General features: G+C 36.1%; 2 protein-coding genes across 6 annotated transcripts in view; both read left to right on the top strand.

Annotated features, from left to right (window-relative positions):
* Nucleotides 1–11,712, top strand: part of LOC144684343 (protein phosphatase Slingshot homolog 2-like) — a 172,982-nt gene that overhangs the window by 154,892 nt on the left and 6,378 nt on the right. For all 3 annotated transcript variants that reach the window (XM_078548004.1, XM_078548003.1, XM_078548001.1), the window contains 3 exons: nucleotides 912–1,058; nucleotides 3,416–3,616; nucleotides 10,620–11,490. In XM_078548004.1, coding sequence (XP_078404130.1) covers nucleotides 912–1,058; nucleotides 3,416–3,616; nucleotides 10,620–11,490 — 1,219 coding nt within the window. The remainder of the gene's footprint in view (nucleotides 1–911; nucleotides 1,059–3,415; nucleotides 3,617–10,619; nucleotides 11,491–11,712) is intronic.
* LOC144684345 (coronin-6-like) overlaps nucleotides 3,793–11,712 on the top strand; it is a 326,360-nt gene continuing 318,440 nt past the window's right edge. The window contains exon 1 of one of the 3 annotated variants that reach the window (XM_078548008.1): nucleotides 3,793–3,853. The gene's annotated coding sequence lies outside the window, so the exon portion shown is untranslated. The remainder of the gene's footprint in view (nucleotides 3,854–11,712) is intronic. The other 2 variants (XM_078548009.1, XM_078548007.1) reach the window with 2 other exon arrangements.

The raw sequence follows: 11,712 nt of genomic DNA on the forward strand, positions 1-11,712 counted from the left end.
TTTAATTTATATTTCCTTTTGTGTTGTAGTAGCGGAGAAGCTTATTGGTAGCATTTTTTTTTAAAGCAGATGTTATATTTGTCAGAGAACTTCTAATTTTTCACCTGCAGATTGCAATCGTTATGTTGAAGTTGTTTTATTGTGTAAACATTAGAAAGAATATAATTAGCTGCATTCACCAATTAAAAGAAAGGACAAGAGACTGCTAAGGATGTTTCCATTGAGCTGGCTTTCAGAATGTATGCAAGAACAGCCTAGCTTGTTCATTCTTCTGTTGCTTTCATTTATCCTGCCAGTGCGGAACACATTGTTTTCACTTGATGCTTCATCTGATGGCATTGTCCTCAATGGGGCCAGAAGCTCACGCACTTTTCATTTTGACTTTCTAAAGTTTCAGTATTGGAATACATTTTGTCATCATTGATATTTATATCATTTGAATAAATATGGAACAAATATTATTTATATATGTGGTGCAGGTTTAGTTTTGTGCAAGCACACATTTGTTTATTATATTCCCCTATAAAGTTGAGGGCTGAAAGTTTGGTTGTATCAGTTTTTCATTTGCAGACAGTATTCGTTTCATATTCAATAACTTTCACATTAATTCATCCTGTTTTTTATTACAATGGTTATATCTAACCCATTAATTCCTCCTGTACTTTATCATAATGTCTATATCTCCCCCTGCAGGCCAATCATATTTGTTTTGGTACTGCATTGTGTTATGACCATCTGAGAAAATTCCCTTACAAGATGAAAACCTGCAAAATATATTTATGTTCTCATTCATAAAAAAATTAACTTTTAAAATTTCAGTAGACCTGACAGCGGAAGTTGCATTTAATTTAAACATTTTTGTATGGCAATAGCCGATCCTAACATGGTAATTTCTTCTTTTCTCTATTTAGGATTCGGTACATCTTGAACATCACCCGCGAAATTGATAACTTCTTCCCAGGAATATTTGAGTACCATAATATCAGGGTATATGATGAGGAAGCTACAGATCTTCTTGCGTATTGGAATGATACATACAAATTCATCTCTAAGGCAAAGTACGTAATTAAATAGAAATCTCTCTGGTGATGGTGGTTCTTATCAATATAGTGTTTGTTTTAAATTTTAAAACCTGTACATTGTATATGCATTGTCTGGTGGAAATAGATGGCCTGACTCCTCCCAATCAAGCTTAGTTTACAGCATGGCCAGTTCATACACAGTTTTCCTAGTTTTGATTTTATTTCCCCCATGTAATTGCATAAATTTAGCACTATTTTATTTATCATGTAGCATGTATTTAGTTTTATTACATGATATGAAAATGCACGTTAGAATGATCAGTCTGGCTTTCAAGTCATTTTGTTTTAAAACAAGCCTGAAAAGGTCTTTGAGATCATACTGATCATAGAATTGTACAATACCGAAGGAGCCCATTTGACCACCGTGTTGCAGTAGAAAATGTAATGGTCCAAGTATATGTTAGGTCTGAAACATTCCATACTGTAAATGTGATCAGTTGGAATTCTGATTCAAGTTGCCATGATTCAAGTTGTAATAACTTGAGGTAATGAAAGCTTGGAAAGAAAATTAAATGTGAAGTTTTCCAATTGTAGACATTTATTGCTGCTTTTTTTTTTTGAAATGGTTGTTCCAAAATGTTCGGGGACTTCAATAATGTGTTGCTGTTTTTGTTTAACTTTGGATTCCTGAGATAAAATTACAACCTCTATAAATACACCTACCGTAGTGCCACCTCACTTTTATAAAGTACATTTTTGGGAGTTGCCAACTCAAAACCTTTGGTACTGAATGATGTTTTGAAGGCATCATACCAATATTTGAGTTTTGTGTTGAATTTGACACTAGAATCACATGCATTTCAAGTGATGTGATGTATCGTTTCGTAGAAATCCTGGAGTGTAATGTGCAGAATTTCATGTCACTTAATGTTTTGTTGGCTGTTGCTGACCTTTGATTCTGAGTAATTGACCATTTCAAAGCAAATAATAATTGAATAATAAATATGAATCATAAATATATTTGTCCGAATGACTCTGTGAGTGTAGTTTTGGACAAATTACTTTCCATTGTATTCAGAAAATTAATAAGCAGTTCCAGACTCTGATGTTAAAGTACCGAGACTGTTGCTGCCTATTCATCTGTGTTTTTGCATATTTGTGTTCACAAAGGTGCCAACGGTGTAGTTTCAGCAAACTTAATCATAAAGTTGGATACTGAGTAAACAAACATTGCCCGCATAAACCAGGGATGGAAGAACTGTTGTGGGTTGATGTAGAATTGAGAACTTAAACATCTTTAAATTACAAAGTTGTTATAGGAAATGTAGAATCTAACAGAACCATCTTGCTGCAATCTATAATTTGGCTGGTTCCCAAATTATGGATTTCTAGTGAAAAAGGTTATAACTTAGGGAAATCATTTTATCATTTGATGCCCTGCCATGAAGGGAAGTTGTAGCTAATCTGTACAGATTATTAAATACAGTCTAGTAACAAACACATAATTGAATTCATATGAATGATATACTTTTTATATCTCTCCCTTTTCATATAAACCAGGTGGGAAACTGCAATATTAGCAGAAATTAGGTCTTTCCAGTGCTCAAACTTTTAAAATTTAATATCATGTGTTGCCTTAAAGTATGTTGTTCTTCAAGGTCCTTCCTGGTTTGGAACATTAGAACCCAGGCCATTTGGCACAAAACTTTGGACTTAAAAGTATCTTAAAATTTTTTAGAAATCATTATTTGGAAAGGAAACTAAATGTTGAGAAATCTTGAAGTAATATTTAGTTTCCAATGTAAGCAGCAAGCCATTCTAGATGAGTAATTTTTATTCTGAAATCATTTTTTTTTAAGATAAATTGGAATTTTAAAGATGAATGCAAATCCGTTTCATGTAATGAATTAAAAATTCTAATGCACTAATTGTTTTATGCATGGTGAGTTTTACATTTAGCCAGACCTGTTGTACTAACTACAGTTATCAGGAACAGATTGTGACTGGCTATGCATCTTTATCAGACTTGCTTGTAGTTATCTGGATGTGCATTTAAATTTTAAAAAAATATTTCAAACCTCCAAGATATTTCAAAATAAAATTTAAAGATGAATTAATATAGTTAATCGTGCTATGAAAAATACTATACCAAATTTAAAATATGCCTGTATTTAAACCAGCTTTAATTATGCAAATCTGAAGGTATGGAACATGTTTGGGTTTACTGATAAATTCCCATTGTTGTACAGGGTGGACATGCGTTTTTGCATAAATTGGTAAGTTAAGTTTTGAAGGCTTCTTATAAATGCCGTATTCCTAAGACTCAACATCTCAAACTACCACCTTTAACTTAGGAAAATTTTGATTCTGAACATATATTCTTTTTCCATCAGAAAAAATGGTTCCAAATGTCTTGTTCACTGTAAAATGGGCATCAGCAGGTCTGCGTCCACAGTGATTGCATATGCAATGAAAGAGTACGGCTGGAACCTGGACAAAGCTTACAGTTATGTGAAGGAGAAACGGACTGTTACAAAACCTAACATCAGCTTCATGAGGCAACTGGAAGAGTACCAGGGTATCTTGCTAGCTAGGTGGGTGCAATATCTTGGATAATTCTTTTCGGTTAGCCTTAATTTGCAATGTCAGATACGTGCTATGTCTTGTCTGTCTTTACTTTCTTGATTCACATTTTCTTTCCTCTATTTACCTCCTGGTGCACACACACACACTGGATTGGGTCTGATAGAACGGCAGGCAGGGCAGCCATGTACATCTCCACGACTTCCACTGATGATGCTCTAGAACCAGGTGCTGCAGTGCAACCCAAGGTAGAGCCACTGCCAATTTTCCCTCTCTGCTAGTCAGCTGCGCACCTTGTGTCTGCACGGTCCTCAACCAGACAAACCAGGTGTGAGATTACCAACTCACTGTGAGTGGAAATGTCAAACCAAATTATGATTTGAACCAGGGTCTCCCATTCTGACTGGTTTTATTGGAGTGACCTTTCCGAAAATAGAAATACAAGATTGTAATGATTAAATTCCTTCAGAGCAAACCACAAGTAGGGGCAAGTTCCATGAACTCCAGCCTCCATTCTCATTGTGCCCTGCAGTACTCAACGTGTTCTTGCATTTTTGTTTTATTCGTGGAAAATATTATGTTGTAAAAAGATGTGATTTGTGATCTTCTACCCAAGACCTCTGATTAATTAAAACACACAGGCTTTCTGTTACTGAATGAATTGACCATTTGTATTTTAAATGGAAGATCGCTGTGTAGTGGAACATGAAGCTGTTTTACGATCTTCTAGGAAAGACAGTTCTAAACAATTGAAGTGGAGAAAATTTTGAATTTGGTTCATTTAAAATTAGTTTACTCCCTGGGCCCATTTTCTTCATTCACGCTCCACCCAATTTACATAACAATAATATATTAAGTCTTGTAACAATTGGCTGAAAAAAAAATTAGCTGACACTCATTTGGCTTGTCTGAAATTTTCTGGGTTTTTTTTCCCTCCAGGAAATGCACATAGCTGAATACTTATCTTAATTTGTTATTGGAATATTTGAACCAAACACTTTACTACTATCCACTTCATATTTTTCTCATTTCTTTCATATTGACTAAATCACATGAGCATTGTTGCCATTGTTACCCCTGATATAATTATTTAATCATTAGTGCCTCAAAATCGTTTTTGTGTAAATCTGTTTTAATTAACCTTCCTAAACGTTAAATATTATCCATTTTGAAACTTTGGTTATTGCAGGAATTTGGGTTAGGACTAATGTTATTTAGTAGGCATCATGCTGACCTCCATTGGTGTGTTGTGGCCCAGTTTAAAGATGACAGTATAAAAATAACACATGTCCACTTGAACTAAGAGCATCACCTAGAAGTACACCAAACCTACTAGATTCTGTTCTTAGAAGCTTGGGTTGTGCCTGGAGAAAAGTAGCTTAAAATAGATATCAGTATTCCATCCTGTCACTTGTTTTGTATAATAGAAGTAATGTGGAGCATTGCACAAAACATATGCGGTTATGTGTGATTTTTGTCCCCCCACAACCAATCTCTTTGCTATTATATGTTTTGTATCAATGTACTAAGTAAGCCTAGTGATGAAACTAATGCGCCATTTTTTTAACACTCTGCCGCTAAAGACAAACCAAGTGCTTTTGCAGTGGCAAAATTTTGTACGGGTGAGATTTGTTCGTATTGGCACAGTAGGCTTTGCAGCATTTATTTGGATCAGGAGATAGTGATCCATGCTCACTGAACTGGCTTCACCGTATCTCTCCTGATTAACTTACATGCGTATCACTGACCTGTACAATGGGTTATTGATTTCTCGTTCCAGGACAGATTCTGAAGAAGAGTTCATACAGGTTTTCATCCTAATGTATCTTTAGGTAAATCAAGCCCCGTGCAAATGAACTCATATTGCTTCTGAGTCAATAATCGGGTCAAGCCTGTGCTGCATTAATATATTCAAAAATACTTGTTGAACTACCTGAAAATATCTTAATTTAATTAACTTCGTACTATAAACACTTCAACCTATCATGGGCGAGAAAAATTACATGGAGTTTGATTGTTAAATGATAAATGTTAGTCCAAATTTTCCTTCATTAATTCCATGAAAGCTTGGAAGAATAACATAGGAGAAACTGTTTTGCACTTTGGTGTGTTCTAATTCTACTCTGTGTTTTTGTATCTTGATTCACAGTTTATAATTTTGTGCTAATAGAACAGGAAGTGCCTGTATTTTTTATAAACTAAAGAAAATGATGTAAATTTAATGCTTGGAAGTTTAAGCACTTTTTATTAACAATCAAAAATGATATTATGCAGCATTCCGTTTCCTATACTCAATCTTCACATGAAACTGTAGGCAATCCAAGAATTGTCAGAACATTCCCATCAATTAACAAAGGGAGAATTGGTCGTCCATCTTGGGGTATATTCTCACATCACCTTATAGTGTTAGAGTTATAATGATTCAATATCCCAACCAAAGGGTCAAGCTGACAGAATGGATAGCTGTTTATTTTGCCTGAATTGAAAAAACTAATAACTAAATATCATCATGAGCAATCAAAGTTAAGATTTGAAACCCTAATTTTTAGTTTTATCTTGACAGTTACAGCATGCCCAGACTAAGTCATTCTTTATATCTTATGATTAAAAGATCAGCTTCTGTCTACAGTACAAGTAGTAAACTTATGACCTTAAGATCTGCGTTATCTAATTGACAGTGGAATATAAACTGTAAATCTTAACTTGAGCTCAATATGGTTTCAGAATTATGGTACATTATTGTTGAAATAGAAGATTTTGAGAGTTGAGTTACTGCTTTTTGACTGTAAATGGAGATTGTGAGTGAACATTATTTGTAGCCCCCTTACGAATAGAGAAATGGTAAAATACTGTAGTTGTTTGCTCATCCATAGTATCCTACAGAACACCTGTGTTAACAGCAAAAATTATTCTTGTTTTTCCAAAACAGTAAATGGCATTTCTATTGGCTTACTTGTACTGTATAACACCAATTATCCCCATGGACTGCTGCAGCATTCTGACACCTTGTTAAATAATATAAGGTAATAGGTATTTATGCTAAAAAATAATGAATACAATTACAGGCTGAAGTTGTATCAGAAACAATATGAAGTGCAAAAAGGTGTTAGATAATGTGTCAGGAGCTGCCAATTCAATTCTGGAAGTTGCGTTATATAAAATAGATGGTGCTGGGAGTGATGTATTAGCATGGATAGAGGATTGTTTCCTATTAGCTAGCCAGAGTTGAGCGAGATGGGTCATTTTCAGGTTGGCAAACTATAACTAGTGGAGTGCCGCAGGGATCAGTGCTGGAACTTCAACTATTTATCATCTGTATTAATGACTTGGATGAAGGGACCAACTATTATAGCCAAATTTCCTGATGATACAAAAATATGTAGGAAAACAAGTTGCGAGGAAGATAGAGTTGGCAAAGATATGATAGGTTAAATGAGTTGGCAAACTTTGGCAGATGGGAATATAATGTGGGAAAATACGAAGTTGTCTTAATATGGTAGGAACAATAGAAAAGCAGAATAATCCTGTAGTAAAGAATTTGAGTATTGCTGAAAAAAGAGTCATGTCGAAGCATTTCATCTAGCAGTTATCAGGACAAGTTGCAAGAATACCAATATTCAATGTATACTGTATGTGAAGTGAATGCTGATTGACTGGCAATTGGACTCTGGTAGAGGTGTTGCCATGGAGAATGCACCATGATGGTGACTGACAGTTAACAGCCAAGCATTGTTTGAAATTTAAAGCAGGCAGCTTGACCCTGACTGATCAAGGCATTGCCCTGAGAAATGAGTCATTGAAAGGTTGTCACTTATTTTGTTTAGCTGAAATAGGTGCAATGTGTGTACATGTTCTTTCTGCCTGCAGAGAACAAGGCCCTGTGTATTAATATATGTAGCTTCCATTACATGCAAATGTGCCACACCACGAGCCTGACTGACAATCTTAAAATTGGTTCTCAGCGTAATTCAAAACACAGTGTCCAACATTAGATGGATTCTGCGATTGGACAACGTTTGCTAAATAATCCTCAGTGTGCTAAGAATTACGCTGATGACCGATTTAAGATTGTCAGGCGGGCCCGCATTATGGTGCATTTTCATGTACTGGAAGCTACATATATTAATACATAGGGCCCTGTTCTTTGCAGACAGAAAGAACATGTACAGAAGTGTTAAATTTTGAGGCCTTTTGAAGGTGGAAAAGGATGAAACAAAGGTTTGAGGTAAATGATGCATCGTGGCTGAGGGCTGTGCAGCAGCAAAGCATAGTCATGAAAGGGAGTTTGGACTCTTAATTCCGTTTTTGTTTCCGGGGTCAAGCTTAATGCAAGTTTAGAAGGGAGATGAAATGACCTTTAATTGCTTTTGTACGTGGATCAGAATAATGATCTAGCTTGCTGAGCCACCATTTCTCGATGCAATTTTGTATTTTGCACTTTTACTGCTTCCATTTCTCATTTGAATTCTGGGCTGGGTTTTCTAACTACATGAGAGTAGTCCAAAGGATTGTTTTGGTTTGTTGTTGAGGTGTTTTTATTTGTGTAGAACCGTGTTTCATTACACAAGAATTTTAACTATGTTGCATCATCACAGGGAGGGCTTGTGATTAACATATTAGATTACAAACCACTGAACTTTGTTTTCCTGCTGAGTATTTGAATCCACTTGTCTCCATCACATAAATATCATTTCATATCCCAAAATAGTCACTATTGTATAACAGGAAAGATGATACTAATACAAACAACCTGCATTTATACAAGTACTTCAATGAACAGGGCTATAGTACTATTAAACAAACTTGTTAGATTAGAAAATTACATTTTAATCATTCAGGTTTTTGATGCGACTTATTTGGAACTGTGGCAACAACAGCGTAATAGTATAATTGAAGAAATATCAAACAGGAAAAGAAGGCTTGATATTTTTGAGCAATATGTCTTTTTTTTATGGATTTCTTTTAGCAATATCTACAGGATTGTAAGCTTTTAGTTTCCTGCTTAGCATTCTTTGCTAGTATACACTAGAATGTAATTACAGTATCTACTGTTAAAAGTCAGAAATGTTACATAGAGAAATTCACATTTGGTTACATTGTGAAACACCAAAGATAATGAAGTGCCAAAAAGTCACTCTGGTCACTTACAAATCTGGGCGATTGTTCTTTGCAATACAGGTGTGAATATAAGAGATGTGATATTGGATTGATGTTTATCAGGTACCTGCGCTTCAGTTTGTTCCTGTTTAGACTTGCCCATTTATGCAGTACTTCGGTGTTTCGAAGTGGGAGTGTCACCGGGTTTCTGCACTTGAAAATTTGTGATATCGTCTGCTTATAATAACATTTGTCATATTCCCCTCTGAACACTTCAGCCTCTATTAATCCCCCCATGACAGACGAGAGAGGGTGTGGAGTGGTGGATGGTGGTTAGAATTAAATATAAGGAAAACATCTCCAACACTTTGTGTATGCACCTATTGCTTTTTTTCCATTGACAGATAGCAGGGAGTCAGGCATGACATAGAAAGGCAGGACACTTAGCTTATTTAAATTGGGCCCTTAAAAATGCAGCTAGGATATTGTTGTGGCATGGGGAAAGGGATGTGAAGCTGCCGGCTCCACATGGTAAGTGCCTTTTTGAACTCTTTCTGGGCCAGCAGTAGCAGCAGTAATCTTTTCTTCTTTTCCCATTGTTCACATTAATACTGATAGCTGAGTTTTTATGCAGGAAGGCAGTCTCATTTGTATGACTACAGTAACCGCTTATACGTTCCTTACAAAAACAACAAAAAGTGTGCCCAAAAGCTAGTATATTTTAGGGTTAATATAATCTATTTACATCTTTCCATCTACAGATGCGGGACTTATATGGATGATCTGGTTGCTTTATTTTCTTTGCATCAACAGGTATTCTGTAAAGAAGTCAACGCTTAGTAGTGCGTTAGAAATGCTTTGGATCATTTCAGCCTTCTATTGAGGCTTGTATAATAAATCAGCCCTTCATCCTGCAGAATTTTATGCAAATGCTATAATTTTTTTCATGGCTAATCAAAAGATTGTTCCTGCTCCTCCTCCAAAAATAGATTTGGGGAGTCCATTTTTCTTTTTGCAAATAAACCTAATTGTTTTGAGTTGCTTGTTTTGTTTCCTCACTTTGAACGAAGTTGAATTTACTATCTTGTCAATCCCCACCCATCCAACTTGTCACTTGCCAGGGACTGTCCCCAAGGGTCCTCCAGCTAAATAGAAAACAAATGATGGGGAGCAGTAGAGGAGGAAAAAATATATTGATTCTGTAAATCTGGCATCAAGTCAGCCTGTCTGGTTGCTGCAGACAACATGACATTGTACCCACACAAAAAAAAAGGTTCAGGGCGATGGGATTTAGTTGCACTTTGGATTGATTCTTGAAACTATTTTGCTTTACTCCATTGTCAACTTGAATCAGTGGCTTGAACTCTCACCTTACTCTGGGTTAGAAGGTTGCCAGAACAAGCCCCTAGTATGGGATTTGAGTGCATAATCTAGACTGACACTCCAGTGTAGTTCTCGAGGAGTACTGCATTATTGGTGGTGATGTGCTTCAAATGATGAAAATTAAACTGACCCGCTCTCTCTGTATATTCAGTTGTTAGTAAACTTGAGCATTCCTACCTCCATTGACTAAAAATAAATCAATAGGTGATTCTTTTTTGCTATTTGAGGAATCTTATGCTCAAAATGGAAGATGCGTTTATATAAGTAACAAGAGTCTCAACATTTCTAAGTGATTATTGTGGGTCCAATGTTTTGGGACACTTCCGAGAGGCTGAGGTTAGATATTGCTGGGGAAAGCTGTACTTAGTCTGTATAACAGTGACTGCATCTGAAAACTAATTTGGTGGAATGTTTGAGGATTTCACTGTGATTGGGCACTATAGAACCACGTGTTGTATAATGCCTAGAATATTTTGCAACAGTAGAAGCACTTTTATTGAAACTATTCCTCTTGTTTATTTTCTTTAAATGCAGCAAGCAGCGGCACAATAAGCTATGGCGATCGCACTCTGATAGTGACCTTTCTGATCACCGTGAGCGTATTAATAAATCTACTGTTGACTTAAACAGAAGGGACAGTACTTCCACTACAGAAATGCCAACTGATCCACTTACTGAACATCTATGTCAGCCCCAATTTTCAGATGTCCTAGATACAATTTCACCTGGAGTCCATGAGGAAAAAAATGAGTTAACTTTTGGAATCAGTGCGGAGAATGAAATACCTTTAAAATGTAACCCCGATGACTTGCACAACGACATCTCTTCTGCAACAATGCCAGTATCAGTGACCTCCAATAGTATCACCAAGAGTTGTGCAGGTTGCAGCTCAGATACTCTTCCCCTCCAAGGCTGCCACTCTAACCAACCAGGAGAAGTCTTGTCACTGAATGGACTTTTTTCTTCACCTGATCATTCCTTGGTGGTGTTTGATTTAGAAGTAGATGAAGCAGAAAAAGATGTTAGTTTAAATTCAAACAACATTTCAGCGCCATTACTTGAAATTACACCCCTGCTAGAAGATCATAAAGCTTCACAGGAACTGGTTTCTCCAGTTTCACCATCAAATGTAGATGCTGAAATTTGCAACTTAAGTACTGATCGAATTGACTTCTTCAGTGCCAGAGAAAAATTCATTGAGCTTTCACAGGAGAATGGGGCTCGAGCCCAATCACACTCAAAAACTGAGGAGCTTGGTGGAGGGAAATACTGCGCCACAAAAGTGGCTCCACAGGAAACCCTTGAGAAAGAGCAGCATATTGCAAATGGCCAGGGACATATTTCATTGGATAACGTGGCTCATGCAAGAGATAAATGTATGGATATTGATGCAGCATCTAATAAGGTAACAATACTACACTTTTTGCCAATGCAATTTATTGAAAGTAACTACTGATGAACTGAGCAAAATGTCCCATAGACCTTTAAAATATTTCAGCTTGAGGTGCTATTTCAATAAAATGTAACATATTTAATTTCTATGCATTATGTTTGTCCTCAAGCATTGTCATCTTTGTTCAAATTGCACCTGTCTTCCATTATATTTTTGTTCTGACTTAGTTCTGTT

This window comes from Cetorhinus maximus, chromosome 9, assembly GCF_964194155.1.
Source record: "Cetorhinus maximus chromosome 9, sCetMax3.hap1.1, whole genome shotgun sequence".
In the NCBI taxonomy this organism is placed as follows: Eukaryota; Metazoa; Chordata; class Chondrichthyes; order Lamniformes; family Cetorhinidae; genus Cetorhinus; species Cetorhinus maximus.